The following is a 16,761-nucleotide window of genomic DNA, read 5'->3' on the forward strand; positions in this document are numbered from 1 at the left end:
TCATGGGAAAAATATACATTTTATTTATTTTAAAAATGGAAAAAATAAAAGTCCAGGCTTCCAATTTTCACTAATATCTAAAAATCAATGGCTTTTTAATATAACTCATTAATTAGGACAAAATCCCAAGAGTTTGCCCATAAACACCTATTAATGACATTTCATGCATATGATAAAATCTGTTCATGTACTGATATCAAGGATATTTCCTGTGTATATTTCCATAACTACACATTTCATAGCCCCTACCACTTAAGCATGTTTCAAACTGATTATATATATATTATTTATATACATAAGCTATCTTATATACACTAATAATAAAAGATGCCTAAGAACTATACTTATCTTGTTGCTTGCTAAAATGCAGCCTTCATCTTTACTCCTATCCTAATTTTTCTTTCTGCTTCTGAAATTTTCATTTGGAGGTTAAAATTGCCTTTCTATCCTAATTTATCTGGGTCCAAAATCCCCAAATGAAATATTCCTATAATAAAGAAATGTAATGTTAAAAATATGAAAATGTTTTCAGGTGTAAGTTGGTGCAATCAAACAGGTGAATGAAGATTCAAGAAATGAATGAACTTCACCTGACTGCAGCATTTATTCTACTGTGGTACAACCATGGCTGAAAGACAGGGTGAAAGCAAGAAAGCACCCCAGTACTTCATACCAACAAAATATAGAATTTCAGTTTGTAAAAATTCAGGCTAGAGAAAAACTTGACTATCACTGGTGAAAAATTACAGTTGTTTCATCTTTGCAACCTGCTATAAAATAACATAAAACAGACATACAACTGAACACTAAACATTGCTGGATTTAGCTACTCCATAAAAACTGAATGTGGCAGCTTGGAAAACAAGGTGAATACAACCCAAGCGAAATAGCAAAACAATTAATTATAGATGACAGCAATACCAGATATACTTAATTACAAATACTCTTGTCACACATAAATCTTCACAAGTTAACCAGAATAATCCAATTAAAAGATAAAATAAGGCAAACAAGATTCAGAATAATGCAATGCAACTATTAATGGTCACTACTTTCCATTAAACTTTAAGTGCCAATACAAACTTTTCCACATTGAATATTCAAAGGGAAGTTAAATCATTCTAATCTACAAGACTTACATCTATTATATGCTAGTGCATTTTAACGTTATTCTTTACTGCTCTCTTCATCAAATTCATTTTGATTATTTAGCAGCCTAGAATACTTCGCGTAGTTTATCATTAGCATTAATTTAGGAAAGTCGGTGCTCAAAAGTACACTCAACATATATTTATGTCACAAATATATTAGCTAACTCATGTATATAATTATGCATATAGAAAGTATCCATACACAGAACACTAAAATTGAGCCATTATGCACTCCTAAAAGATTGCATTTCTATAAATGAATAAGAATGGGAAATCTACAGAGCTGACCAAAGAACAAAGAGGAATGGTACTTTGCAAAACTCTGTAGTATAACAGTTCCATAGATGCTAACCATTAGTTTAGGAAAGTTTCAGAATAAGTGAATTTCCTAAAAAGCCCTGTACCACTTTTATTAAAAACACAAAATGTTTAAAAAAATTCACCACCAGCACAAGGACTATTACCATCCCCCTACAAGAGGATTCCTGAAGCATATGGAAAGAAGAGACAAATATGGTCACTTTTAAGGCTGCAGTTAACACTGTTGGTGTTGCTGCAAAAATTCCATCGAAACAAAACTTGGTAAAGAGATTACAACGTCTCTCTTTAGAATCCATTTTGGTCATTCTTGAAATCAAAAAGAAACCTTTATTTTCAGCAAGACTGACTGCAAAAAAGATGGTTCATTGATCCATTGTGAATAAGTCTCTCACCATATAAAACACCAAAATATATATGTATATATATATATAAAATTAAAACATACAACCCCTGACCCCATACACACTCCCCTAGAAACCATACAACCCAAAAAAACAATACCAAAGAGAAATCAAACACAACACCCTCACAAAAGAAGTCCTTGAATTACAATTTACAAGTTTATATATACACTTTTTTCCTATGCAAAAAAAAAAAAAAAGGGACCCAGAAGAAAAATTGCTTGATGAAAACTTGACAGAACTTTGCGTTTAAGAAAATGCATTATCTGGCTACTATAACTTAACACAAAGCAAATAATCAGTGCTCTACAAATATTTTAAGTGTGAGGCATTCAGTTGAACTGATATTCATTACTAATGCAGTGCTTAAATGGCTACTAAACTAAAATTCTTCAGTGGCCAATCAAAAAAGCACTGGGATGTTAAAATGCAAAATGCAATTTATCTAATTCTTAAAAATGTATCATAGTGCATAGCCTAAATCAGACTTTCAAAGAGATACAGTGCCTTTCAATGCAACATTTTTTTCCAGCATTTAAAAGGATCATTTCTCCCTTTAAGATGTTTGCTCAAAAAAAAAAAAAATCAAGTCCTGTACTGTAGTAAAAATCTTTCAGTCACAGACTGATATAAATGAAGAATAATGTGCAGTGGTAAAGTTGCTTGCTGTCCTTCTGCACATGTTTTACTTGGGTTCCTCAATTGTCCCCTTGCTGAGGTCTGTCATTTTGGGATATTTTACTTTCTTCTGGTCCAGCTCATTCTGAGCCCACAGTAGTAGCTTCAGTAACTTTGCCAACTTAGGTGTTGACTCACGATTTTCATAGTCTAGCACAGCTTGATTAACTTCACTCCATACCTAGAACAAAAAAGATCAGAATATAATAATTATACCATTAAGAACAAGCAAATACGCTAACATAAACTTCACACTTCTTCCAAATAACCCCTTTAAAAAAGCAGAAGTTTGTTGAATAAATAGCAGCAAAAATTTAATGGACATCTACTATTACAAAGCTGTGAGTCATATATAGATAGCCACAGTTCCTGACCAAAAAGATCTGACAGATCTACACAAATAACAATAATAAAAGGAAAAGGGGGATAAAATGGCAATTTGATAGATATAACCAAAGTGCTATAAGAGTTCAGAGAAAATAAAAAACACTTTCAGCTGGCATAGATGTATCAGAGGGTTGAAGATGTGGCATCTGAGCTAAAAAAACAAGTTCATGATCTAGAGTAGAAAGGGACAAATAATCCAATCCTATCATTGTAAAAATGAAAATATTACGTTTCAAAGAAGTTAACACCTAGGCTTTTAATATTCAGATATCTAAGAAAGAATGCATTATAAGCAAAGAATATAGCATGGGCGAAGTCCTAAAGTATAAAAGTGTGGGGTCTAACCAGCGAACTAGTAACCTAGTGTAGCTGGAATGTAATATTTATGTAAGAAACCATTAGGAGGTGAGACTGAAAAGGAAGTTGGAATCAGACTATAAATGGATTTAAGTAACAAATTTGGTTTTTATGCTGTGGGTAATGAATATTTGATGCAAATTTTTGAGTACTGGAATAACAAGATAACAACTTCACATAAGAAATAATGTGGCATTTATAGGCTGGGGCCAAGAAGAGGTGAGAAGAAAATGGAGGCAGAGAGACCTGTTGGAGGGTTATTCCATTAGTTCAGGTGAAATATAGTATAGCAAAGGCTTCAGAAATGGGGCACTGAGAATAAAAAAAGCAAACAATGAAGATAATTAAAATAATAGTGGCTAACCTTTACAGAGTTCTAACTTTATATAAATTCATATTGTGCAAATTCAACTTTATGTAAACAATTCTGAAAGAAATCCTCATTCCAAAAAACCCACCTGTTAACTTTACTGTATTGTATGTACTGTGCTTCCCCCCAACCCTTCATCCCTTCCCTCCTCCTGCCCCATGGCTGCTCAATACTCTACAGCCCTCTACCTCACCACCAAAACAAAACAAACAAACATACAAACAAAAAACCTAAAAAAAAAAACCTCAAACAAACATCCAAGTGAAAGCACAACAGACACAGGTAGGGACTGCCATTGCCACTACCTAATCTGGGGCTTGGCCTGAGATCTCCGTTGCCAAGATAGACAACCTTTGCCCTGCTCCATCAACCCACCTTCATGTCTATCTTCTGCCAATATGAGCTCTGGTATCACATGTCTCTTGTCACTGGCCCTCTTTGCGCTGCCCATCCTCTCCTGTCTGAGCCACAGCCCCTCAGTTGGTCCCCTAACTATGTATTCTTCTTGGTTCTGGACCAGGTTGGTCCCAGTCCTCAAGTTCCTCCGTTTGCTCTAGCTTTTCTATTCTTGGTCCCTACATGTCACTGAACCATGTGCTGGCCTCTCTTCCTTCCACAGGCCAGTAATTCCTTGCTGCCTCCCTGTCTCTCCCTTAAAAATTTTCTTTTTCCTTCACGCAGCAAATTCACATTACATTATCTCCAGGTTATATTACATACATTACATTATCTCCAGACAATATCCTGTCTATATTTTGTTATCTCCTTGTCTCCACGAAAGGATTGTCTTCTGTCTTTCCCAGAGTTTAGAACAATGTCAGGCATACAATGGCACTTAAAACTGCTTTGGCTGAATTGTTCTAACTGGGATTTGTGATTTCACTTGTATAGAAAACTATCTCCAGAGATCAGGAAATTACCTTTACCAATACAGACTGGCAATAGTTCTGCAACTTTAAAGTCTTAAAGATATATCTGGGGAAAGTGGAGAAGAGGAAGAAGAAAAAGAAGTCTCATTGTAAAGGGCAACAGAAAAAGAATAAGAAAACAGAGAGGTTGACAATGCAAGTACCTTCCCTACAAAGGGAATCATTTACAATTGCCCAAAGAAAGGGACAGAAACTTTTTGAAACTGAAAGAACACACTTCTAAGTAAGAAAAAAACTAATGAAGCAAGACATCTTCATAAACTGCTTTACAACAAGCCAGGCAACAGTAGCTTCTCTGAGGAAGAGAATCACTTCAGTGATTTTCCATTCAAAACCAAGAGTGACCAATATGAAAAGGAAGAAAAGTTGAAAAAATTTAGGAATGCCATTTTAAAGAGAATCTGTGAATCAATTACCAGGATCTTGAATTTTTAATGCATCCAAAGCCTTCTGGCAAGCAACTGCCAACAAATAAACATATACATACATACGTACTTTATGAAAAACCCACACCAAGCAAAGCAGCAAAAAGGAATGGAGCAACTCTGGAGTGGCAAGAAAGGCTAAATGGACCTAATGCCCCCAAATTTTATTAGCTGATTCTAGTAGTGAAGATAAAAAAAAAATAGGACTCTTCAAAGGAAAAAGATGAAAAAAGATACCTATGATTATCTCAATAGAAGCAGAAAAACTTTTTGACAAAATACAACACCCATTCCTATTGAAAAGACTGGAGAGCATAGGAATAAATGGAAATCTTCCATAAAATAATAAGCAGTAGGTACCTAAAACCTTCAGCAAGCATTATATGCAACAGTGATAAGCTAGAAACATTTCCAATAAGATCAGGGGTGAAACAAGGATGTCCACTGTCACCACTGTTATTCAATATGGTACTAGAAATGTTAGCTGTAGCAATAAAGGAAGAAAAAGAAATTGAAGGAATTAGAATAGGCAATGAAGAAACTAAGTTATCACTCTTTGCAGATGATACAATGATATACTTAGAGAATCCTATAGAATCAAGTAAAAAACTACTTGAAATAATAAAAACTTTGGCAAAGTTGCAGATTACAAAATAAATCCACACAAATCTGTATTTCTATATATTACTAACAAAGTCCAACAGCAAGACAAGAAAGAGAAATCCCATTTAAAGCTAAGGCAGACACTATAAAATATTTGGGAGTCTACCTGCCAAAACAAACCCAGGGATTATACGAACACAATTACAAAACACTTTTCTCACAAATAAAATCAGACCTAAGTATTTTGAAAAACATCAGTTGCTCGTGGGGAGGCTGAGTCAATATAATAAAAATGACAATTCTACCTGAATAAATTTACTTATTCAGTGCCATACCAATCAAACCATCAGATAATTATTTTCTAGAGCTACAAAAAATAATATCAAAATTTATCTGGAAGAACAAAAGGTCCAGAATATCAAGGGAACTAATGAAAAGAAATGCTAGGGAAGGTGACCTAGCTCTACCAGATCTCAAACTGTATTATAAAGCAGCAGTTATCAAAAATACTTGATATTGACTAAGAAACAGAGGTGTAGACGAGTGGAATAGGTTAGGTACTCAAGACACAGTAGTCGATGGATATAGCAATCTACTGTTTGATAAACCCAAGGACCCCAGCTTCTGGGATAAGAACTCACTGTTTGACAAAAATTGCTGGGAAAACTGGATAACAGTGTGGTGGAAACTAGGCATAGACCAATGCCTGACACTGTACACAAGAATAAAGACCAAATGGGTACATGATCTGGGTATAAAGATTGATACTATAAACAAATTAGTGAAGCAAGGAATAGTGTATTTATCAGATTTATGGAGAATGGAAGAATTTTTCACTAAACGAAAGATAGAAAACATTATGAAGTGCAAAATGGATAATTTTATTACATTAAATTGAAAAGTTTTTGCACAACCAAACCCAATGCAACCAAAATTACAAGGGAAGTAGAAAACTGGGAAAGAATTTTTGCAACTAGTGTCTCTGATAAAGGCCTCATTTCTAAAACATATAGAGAACTGAGTCAAATGTACAAAAATACAAGTCATCCCCCAAATGATAAATGGTCAAAGGATATGAACGGGGAGTTTTCAGAGGAAGAAATTAAAGCTATATATAGTCACATGAAAAAATACTCTAAATCACTACTGATTAGAGAGATGCTAATCAAAACAACTCTGAGATACCACATCATACCTATCAGATTGGCTAACATGAATGTTGGAGAAGATATGGGAGAAGTGGAACACTAATTCATTGTTGGTGGAGCTGTGAGATGATCCAACCATCCTGGAGAGCAATCTGGAACTATGCCCAAAGGGCTACAAAAATGTGCATACCCTTTGACCCAGCAATATCACTTTTAGGACTGTATCCCCAAGAGATCATAAAAATGGGAAAGGGTACCACTTGTACAAAAATATTTATAGCAGCTCTCTTTATGGTGGCCAAAAACTGGAAATCAAGGGGATGCCCATCAATTGGGAAATGGATGAATAAACTGTGGTATATGAATGTAATGGAATACTATTGTGCTATAAGAAATGATGAACAGGAAGACTTCAGAGAGGCCTGGAAAGACTTACATGAATTGATGCTGAGTGAAATGAGCAGAACCAGGCTAACTTTGTACACAGTAACAACCACAGCATGTGAGGAATTTTTCTGGTAGTCTTAGTACTTCATTGCAATGCAAGGACTTAAAAAACTCCCAATGGTCTCTTAAGGCAAAATGCCTTCCACATCCAGAAAAAAAACTATGGAATTCAATCACAGAATGAAGCAGACCATTTTCTTTTGCATTATGTTTTGTTTTATGACTTCTCCCATTCATTTTAATTCTATGCAACATGAATAAGGTGAAAATGTATTTAATAGGAATATATGTGTAGAACATATATAAAAATTGTATGCCCTCTCAGGGAGGGAGAGAGAAGGTAAGGAGGAAGGAGGGGAGAGAGGGGAAAAAATTCTAATATATATGGAAGTGACTGTAGAACACTGAAAACAAATAAAATAATAATAAAAAAAAGAAAAGACATCTAAAAAAGAAAAGCCTCAACAAAAAACTCCTTTTGAAAGCAAAAAATGTGTAAAAAAAAGTTAATGTCAAAAAGGAGAATAGTGGTACTAAAAAAAAAATCAAAATAATGTCAAAAAATAAGGTGAATCTGAAGAAAAGTCAGATGATGAGCCTTTAATTTAAAAAGCTAAAGAAATCTCCTATACTTAAAATACTAAAGGAGACTAGATAAAAAAAAATTTCCGATCAGTGCTAACTTGGAGGAAGTCACAGTGAACAGATCTGCAATGATGTTTATTAAAACTGTCCTGCTTTTTCTTTTGTATTACATTTTGGTTTGTTTTATGACTTTTCCCATTCATCTTAATTCTTCTATGCAACATGACTACGGTGAAAACGCATTTAATAGGAATGTATGTGTAGAACCTATATAAAATTGTATGCTATCTTGGGGAAGGAGAGGGAAAGGAGAGGGAGGAAGGGGGAAGAAAATCTTAAGTTGTATGAAAGTGCTTGTAGAACACTGAAAACAAATAAAGTAATAATAAAAAAAAGTTTCCTAGGACAGTGAGATAGTAAATGACTCATGGTCACATATATAGTATGTAGCAATGACAAGACTTGAATCCAGGCAGGTCTCCTAGGTTTCAATATCTGTCTTTGCACTACAGTATCATCTGTATATATCTCATTTCTGCGTAAGTCTTTGTTTTCTCCCCTAGTAGATTATGAGCTCCCCAAGATCAGGGACTGTCTTGTCAAAAGCGTGTGACACAAAGCAGGTGATTTACTACATGCTTATTGACTGGCTGACTACATTACTCTGCTGCTTGGTCAATAAAAATCTCTTTGCAAAACTTAAAAAACAAACCAAAAAAACTGTACTCATTATGAGTTGTCTGAAATAAAACATTTTGTCAAAATAACTATTGAAGAGTTAATTTAATGAGACAGAGATAACTTTTAAATGCTGCTGATTTGGTTTGTTCCAATAAATTCAAAGATCTGAAAAACAGAAACCAAAAAATGTTTTTTCTTTTCTAAATCTTTGTTGTTTAAGCACTATGTTAATCAGAATTGACTGCTGATATTGTACCATAAGTGTTATGTAAAAATCTGAGTTCATAATGTGAAAATCTGTTTAATACGAATATATAAGTAGAACCTATATCAGACTGCATGCCATCTTGGGAAGGGGAAGAAAATTTAAAACAAAATTTTATGGAAGTAAATGCTGAAAACTAAAAATAAAGTAATTCTATAAAAAATTTGAGTTCACCCTTTTAAATTGCATTTCTATGCAATTTTATTAGTTGGAATTTTTTCACGTCAATGAATGTTTCCTGCTTTTTTTATAGTTGTATATTTGTACATTTTGGATTTCTTTATATAAGGTAATGGACTTTTAAAAGATTATTGTAGCTTTTAGTCTGCTTAATATTAGTAGTTTGATGATGAATTATGTTTAATAATCAAGTAGAATAAAATCTACTGTAACTATTGGCACTCTATACATGCAGAATTTGGGTCACTGCAGTATTGCTGAGAGGAAGGTGACTGACAAGTGACAAATAGAACCGAAGCAATAAGAATAAGGACATCCTCAATCTTTTCAATAACCTAAGAGAGATCCTAGAGAAAGAGTCTTATGGAAAGTTTTAGGAAAGAAATTAGAAAATCAATTAAAAACAAAAGAATTGCTCTGGCATAGAGTTATTAGGTAACATTAATTGTATGCTCAGCCAGCATAACTGGCAATTCCTCCAGTTCCATTAAGCACCATGTGAACAAGAGCAAAGGTAAATAGAGTAATCTTGGGATGGAGATTGGCAAGTATTGTATTAATGAGTCTACAATATTTTTAAGCACTATGCAAGATGCTGGTCACAGAAATACAAAGTCTTTTTACTCTCAAGGAACTTAAAATCTTACTGTATCAAGTGTATGGTTAAAAAAAAAAAAGCAGAGGCAGTGAGTTTAGATTACTCTTTTGAGAAACCTGATGCTGAAATGAAATCTATCATTCATGGGAGTGACAAAATCAAGATAAATGTGTTTTGGATGTTTTTGTTTTTTAAAGTCTGCAGGACACAAACATATTTGTAAGCAGATTAAAAAAGTCAGTGTCCAGAAAATGGATAGACAAACCAAAATGGAAGAGAGATAACTGTTAGAATAAAGTCTTCTAATAAACAGGAAAAGGCTGGCTCAAGAACACAGAAAAAGATATTGATTCAACTGAGGGAACTGAAAATTAAAGGACAAGGCATCTTAGATGGAGAGAAGTTTAAAAAAACTATCATCAAATGATCTCTTGACAAAGCCCGAGACAAGATAATGTCTTCAGAATGAGTTTTCAGGGCTTGAGAAGAACGCACAAGATAAAGAATACCTGTTATGAGAAATTCAATGGAAACGGATTAAAAGACTACCAGAGAGCAATAAAGGGTCTACTGAGGATAACTGAAATAATACAAAAAAAGAACATATCAGCACTGTTCTGTGACTTTCTCTAGTAAGACTTTTTAAAGATAAAAGAGAAGGAAAAAATAAAGCACATGGTGTAACAGGTTTATACACACCCGGAAAAGTGCAAGACAGGTACAAAAGCAGATTAGATATATTAATCCAGAATGTTGGGAAAGTGTTAGAGAGAGTGGGAAAGAGAGAAGAAATGGAATAAAGAAATTAATACATAATAGCACATTCCGAAATAACTTGTATACAAATATGGTGCTCAATTTAAGAAACATGAAAAAGAACTATATAATTCTTCTATAGAATAGGAAACCTTAAGTGATATAGAATTACAATATATAGTTCAATGAGAATTTTGCAATGAGGATAAAAATTTTCAGAGATTATGGAGGGAAAGCATTCCTTACAACATCAAAATAAATTATTCTGGTTTTTTTAATTAAAAAAAATTTTTTTCCAATTACATGTAAATTTTTTTTTAACATTTTGTATTTGAAATTCTGAGTTCCAATTTCTTTCCCTCCCATTCTCCTCTCTCCCCTCACTGAGAAGGCAAGCCATCTGATATAGGTTATACAAGTATAGTCATTATTCTGGGTTTCTTGAAGTTTAAAAAGCTAGGAGAAAAAGACTAGAGAAGGTATTACTGTTGTCTAATCAAATAGAATTGCAAGTAGAGTTCTAAATATTGTATTAACAAGGAATATCTGAAAAACGTGCTTTCAGAAATGTCTTCATACAAAAAACTCACAATTCTCCTTTCTGATTTAAAAAAAAATCAAAAACTCCTTTCACTCTTCACTACCTTTTGCCGTTGCATCATATTAAGCAAATCTCCAAAGGGTGATTCTTCAGGATTATCAAAGGCAAGCAAAGCCAAAGTGCGTTCCATTTCTGTCAGACATTCTCTACTTTCTTCTCCTTGTTCTGCCAACTGTGTCTGTGCAAATTCCAGTGCTGCTTCTGTTTCACGCTGCCGGATCAGTTCAATTAAATGTTGTTGCTATACAAAGAAGGTTAAAAAAATCAGAGACAATATCCAGTAGTGATGAATTTTTTATTAATTTTTTAGATAATGGCCTAAAATTGTGCACTTTTGAGTATTGCTGAGTTTACCCCTTTGACAAAAATTTCTTAAAAAAAAAATCTGAAAAAGCACCTGAAAATTACATTTAAAAATGACATCATCAGCAGGGAATTATCCCCCCCCCAAAAAAAGATTTTAGAAGTCACAAGTTACTTCTTATATACAATTTTACATAATGTCAGCAACTCTCACTAAGTATCTTCAAGTTCAAGATGTTCTCTCTTTAAACTTACCTGTAAATGAAAATAAAGATACCGATTTGTGTCTAAGAGCTCTGGATGTAGGCTATTTATCAATGCAATAGCTTCCTGAATCTGACCTTTCAATATCATCTCCCGGATTTTGATTCGTTCATCTAGTGTTTCTAGATCAACACTGGGTTCAATTCCAGATTCCATCCGAAACTTTTCTGCAGCTTCTTTAAACCCTTCTGAAACAGAAAATTATGTCTATTACTAAATTAATTTAAATTAATATCGTAAGGAACTTTATCCTTGGAGGTTCTTTTACCTTGACTAAATTCTCTAACATCAACCAGACACTTAATACAAAACTTTCATTTGTTTTATTTCACAAGAATAATTTGCTTCCCCATAGCTATTTCCCACCCCACCCCCCATTCCTCAAAAAAACTCTATGAAAGCAATTTGGAATTATTCTAAAAGTGACAAAAAAGGCCAAACTCTATGACCCAGGGATGGCACTGCTAAGCCAAAGACAGAAAGAAAGATCCCACAGAAACCAAAGTATTCAAAGCAGTAATTCCTAAGGACAAAGAATAGGGGTAGATTACTATTGAATAGGGAATGGCTAAACAAATTATGTTACATAAATATGATGGACTACTTTTGTTATAAGAACTGACAAATATGAAGAATTCACAGAAACATGAGAAAACTCATGCAAAATGAAGAACTTGGAAAGCAAAATACAACTATAACAATGTAAATAGAACAACAAAAAGACCCATGTGCAATTATAATCACCCAAAGCATGGGGCCTTGAATAATCGAAAAAAAATTGTGCCTTCTTCCTTTCTTTGCAAAGATTAGGAACTATAAGAGTGGAATCTTTTATATATTGTTAGACTTGGCTGATATTTTAATTCTTTTTGCTGAACTTTGCCTCACCCCTTTTTAATTTTGTTACAAAGGATGGCTAACCAGATTGGGAAGGCAGAGGGAAGGGGTGAGAGGATGGAGGAGATATATTCAAAAATTATTGCCATATAAAACAAAAGCTGTCAACAAAACATTTTTTACAAGAAAAAATAAAAAGTTCTTCTCACGGTCACAAACCCCATGACCTTCAAGAAGCCCAACATCATATCTAAAGAATCATAAAGGTGGAAGAAATCTTAAAGATCTACTCCTATCTCTAATTTTTACAGGCTAGCACAATCCTGAGCAGTTAAGTGACTTTCCCAAAGCCACACTGTCTTAATAACCAGAGATTTCACAGTATGTAAATGACACATATATGCTTCGTTGTACACTACTTCAAAAAAAAAATCTTGGTTCATTGGCAAATATTGAGAGAAGCCGCAGATCTGGTTTCAAGTGATTAACACAAACTGGTTAAGTTATAGAAGTGTTTGCTACCTCTTGTACAAGTTTTGCAGGAGTCATAAACAGGGGTATTATTATCTGCTAACACACCTATTTTTCAACATGATTCAACAAATCATTATGGAACTAAAGGCCAATTTCATTTTTCTTCTCTTTATTGTATTGGATATTTTCAGGAAAGAGGTCTGACTAATTTAACAGACCAGAAAAAGTAAGAGGCATTCAGCATGTTTAATTTCTACATTAACTACACCTTATCTTTAAAAAACAAAATATGGCTTAACAAGCTCAATTCAAACCTGGAAAGAATGTGGGAAATATTCTTTAGAAAGCAGACAGTCATCACATTAGGTTTTATGTCATGCCTCATCATAAGACTGACCTACCGATGAAATGTTTTGGTCATATCAAATCATAGACTGCCAACAAGACATAAAAAAGTAGGTACCTATACTGGTACCATACCATCAAAACCACTAGTTTTTTAAAATATTGTTTTTTAAAGTTTTATTTCTATGTAATCATACTGCATCAGTGATGAAGAAAAGGTATTTTGAATGCTGTTCCAAAGTCAAGATTGCACACTTTTAGTATTGTACATCTGAAGCTACTATGTATTTATTTCCTGGGTATATGTCTCCATTTTTCTCCCCCCTCCCACCTTACCAAATATAATATAAGCAGTGTGAGATAAACTGTTTCATTTTAGTCTTTTCACTCCCAGTGCCTACCACATAATTGATGCTTAGTAAGTACTTGGTGAACTGAAATGTTTCTCTATTCAATTTCTAAAGTGTAATCACACAATAAGTGTCATATTTTAAAAATACAATTAACATCAGGATCCATGGAAACTTGGGAAAATTGCAAAAACCAGGGAAAGTTTTTTAAGAATGAAACAGATTTGAATCATTTTAGGGGAAATACGCTTTCTCTTTGTGTGATAAGTATGAACTGTTGACAATGTAAGTAACCATTATAAAATTAAAAAAAAATAATGAATCAGTATGCTAGTCTGCCCCTGTTCAGAGAACTGAACTGGGGACAACAACAAATGGCTTTCAAATAAGGAAGTGATTACAAGTAGCATTTGACATAAAATCAATTTGATTTTTTCTACAGCTTTGATTTCATCTACATATGAAAACTCTAGATTGCCTATACTGAGGCAACCAGTCTGTAACTTATAGGCTTAGAAAGCAAAAATTAGGCACAGAGAGAGGGTAAGTGACTTATCCATGAGAAGACCAGTAGTATCTGTCTGAAGCAGGTCCTACTAAATCCAAAGCTGGCCACCTTTCCATATGGATGCTGCCCATTTACCCAGGACCGTAATAAAAACCTAAAATTTCGCTACTAAGTGATAAAGTTCTGCTTTTGTATAAGAAAAACCAAAGATAATTTTCAAGAATTTATGAAATGTTATTCTCCAAATTACCTGTAACAAGATAGTTCATAATAAGGCGGTTCATATCAGCTCTCTGTATATGTAAGTTATTGAGTTTTTCCATCCACTCATCTTTAGTGATTTCATCGGGTTTTTCTGTGTAACTCATTCTGAACTATTTCTAAAAGTAAAAAAAAAAAAATTAAAAAATTTAGTCACGAGTAATATGTATAAACTGTTTTTTTTTAAAAAGTGTAATCTCACATGCATAGGAATAACATATTATTCATTTACAGTCAGATTAATAAAAGCTCTTATTACAAACAAATGTTAATTCTCCTGGCGAAAACTAAAAGTACCTCAAATTTATGACCTTCATTGTGCAGGAGGAAATTTTTTAAAATTTCTGAAATTTATTCTACTTTCTTCAGTGTTATGCAACAGTAATAGTTGAACACAAAAGGACTAAATTAGGATCTAAAAATTTATAAATTCAAACTGGATTTTTTCCAAACATTTTGTAACTGCAGTATGTTTTTTACATTTTAGACACCAATTTGCATACTTAGATGCCTGGGAATTTTTACATCACAGATTCTTTTAAAAAATATTTTAAAATGTAAGTTCCATTTTTCAGAGATCCAAGATCAACGTTTTAAAATTAAAACATTAAATTGCTATTATGGTAACCATAATTTATGAGTAAATATTGCATTTGAAACTTAGGTATCATCTCTGTTCTGAACAAAGAAATTCCAGTGGAGACATCATCTGAATTGTAACTACTGTACAACACAACTTTCCCACAAAAAAAAATATTCAAATTCACACCTAAACATTTCCCAGCTACTTTAAGAGTTGCCCAACCAAAGGCATTATCCCTAAGTAAAAAAGCAACTACAAGAATCACAAACCCAATATTGAACCAAAAACCTAAAGCTCAACTAGCTGGTACAAAAGTGGTGAAAAACAAATAATTTCCTGGCCACCTTTCCTCGGCAATATTTACCCATCATCTTCTAACTAAGTTAAATGCCTACACGTCCTGTCAACCTAGGAGACAGTGGGCTTCTTAAGGGGTAAGAAGACAGTTTTACCTAAACTGCATGTATTTCCTCCAAGCAGAGTTTCTGATATAACATTTTAAAGCTCATTACAAAGCTTTCCTCACAACACCTCTGTGAGTACAATTCTCAACGCTCCCATTTCACAGACGAAGAAACTAAGATTTAGTCACTAATCAAGATCAGACAGTAAAATCGCACAGGACCATAGATTGAGAGCTAGAAAGGATCTAAGGGGCATCTAATCAAACTCCTCCCCCGAAGAAACTAAGAAGGAAACTGACTTGCCCAAGGTCATATAGATACAAAGTTGCAGACCCAAGATGCTAACCCAGGTCCTTCGACTCCAAATCCGGAAAATTCAAGTCTCCTGCGTCTTCGAGTGCAATTTTTTACACCAATAGCCCACGCCACCTTTTCAAAGATACAAGATAAAAACGGGGACTCTCCCACCCCTTCTGGACTGGGTTTTTCCCCACCGTAAATATCAACACACAGAACACAGGAGGCTGCCTTACTTCGCTCCAGAGGCGCCTCCACGACATGCAGACTTCCTACCAGCAGGCGCCACTACCTTCGCAGCCATCGAGACCAAGCAGGATCTGAGTGCAGCCGATAAGACTGCCCGGCCCGCCCGCTGCCGCTTCTCTTCGCTGCCCTCCTTCCTCCTCCTTCTTTCCATTTCAACTGCAAGGCCGGAGGCCCCGCCAGGCCCAGACCAGGCGCTCTCCCGAGATCAAAACAAATTGCGTCCCTCAGCCCCGGCCCCGCCCACCGCGGAGGGGAGCGTCGGACTCTGGGAGCCCGAGGGCGGGAGGGATGGAGGGAGGCTGAGAGGAGGCCACCCTCGGGCCCGGCTTCCTGGGCCCCCCGCGGCCCCCTCCCCGCCGACGCCATCTTACCGTGAGGATCCCGCCTCCTTGGCTGCGCGGTCTCGGCAAGGGCCCCTTCTCCGAGGCCGATTCGAGGGAGGGGGTCGGGGAAGGGGGAGGGGGAGAGAGGTGGCGGCAGAAGCGCCTGAGGAGAAGGAGGCGGAGGCCGCAAAGGAGGGAAGATGGGCCACCCGCCCCCTCCCGCTCAACGATCTCTCGCGAGAGTTCCTAATTGACAGCCAATAAAATCTTCCCGTGAAGGGATGGGGGAGGGAAGGACACCGGAAAGACAAAATCGTCGCTTCCGCCTTTACGTAGAAACTTTTTCTTTCTGCCCCATTTCCAACTCTCTGCCAGCATTTCCCCAGAGGATGTATGGGAAGAGACGAGAGCCAATCAGAGGACATCTCCAGAGGCCAAAATGGACTCTTTAGGTGAGCGTCGCGTGATGATTGCGTCACTCAGTTGTCTGAGTGTGGAACATCCTGGGGCCGCTAACTCCTCCCACTAAGGCTGTTGGTGAAATTGTTGGTTCAGATCTCGGAGCTGGCGAGTAGGTTGGACTTGGGTTTGTGGCACAAAATGTTGAGCCGAGGAGCGAGTGGGAAACCAGCGGATGTGGATTAATATCCCACAGGTCTGCTCGGCCGAAGAACGGGACA

At 35.5% G+C, this 16,761-nt stretch overlaps 1 protein-coding gene and 1 pseudogene across 2 annotated transcripts; one reads left to right on the forward strand and one right to left on the reverse strand.

The window, feature by feature from the left end:
• GID8 (GID complex subunit 8 homolog) lies at positions 1-16,268 on the reverse strand. Of its 2 annotated transcripts, none has more exons than XM_072633333.1 (5): positions 16,130-16,268; positions 14,215-14,344; positions 11,442-11,638; positions 10,927-11,124; positions 1-2,732 (listed from the first exon to the last, which is right to left on the reverse strand). In XM_072633333.1, exons 2-5 carry the CDS (start codon positions 14,330-14,332, stop codon positions 2,559-2,561), a joined length of 687 nt encoding a protein of 228 aa, XP_072489434.1. In that variant the 5' UTR covers positions 14,333-14,344; positions 16,130-16,268; the 3' UTR covers positions 1-2,558. The 2 variants fall into 2 exon arrangements, with proteins under 2 accessions (XP_072489434.1, XP_072489435.1); XM_072633334.1 differs by lacking the exon at positions 16,130-16,268 and adding an exon at positions 15,746-15,861.
• On the forward strand, positions 3,245-5,246 carry LOC140529692 (protein DEK pseudogene; annotated as a pseudogene).
• Positions 16,269-16,761: the final 493 nt, after the last annotated feature.

This window comes from Notamacropus eugenii, chromosome 1, assembly GCF_028372415.1.
Source record: "Notamacropus eugenii isolate mMacEug1 chromosome 1, mMacEug1.pri_v2, whole genome shotgun sequence".
Lineage (NCBI taxonomy): Eukaryota > Metazoa > Chordata > Mammalia > Diprotodontia > Macropodidae > Notamacropus > Notamacropus eugenii.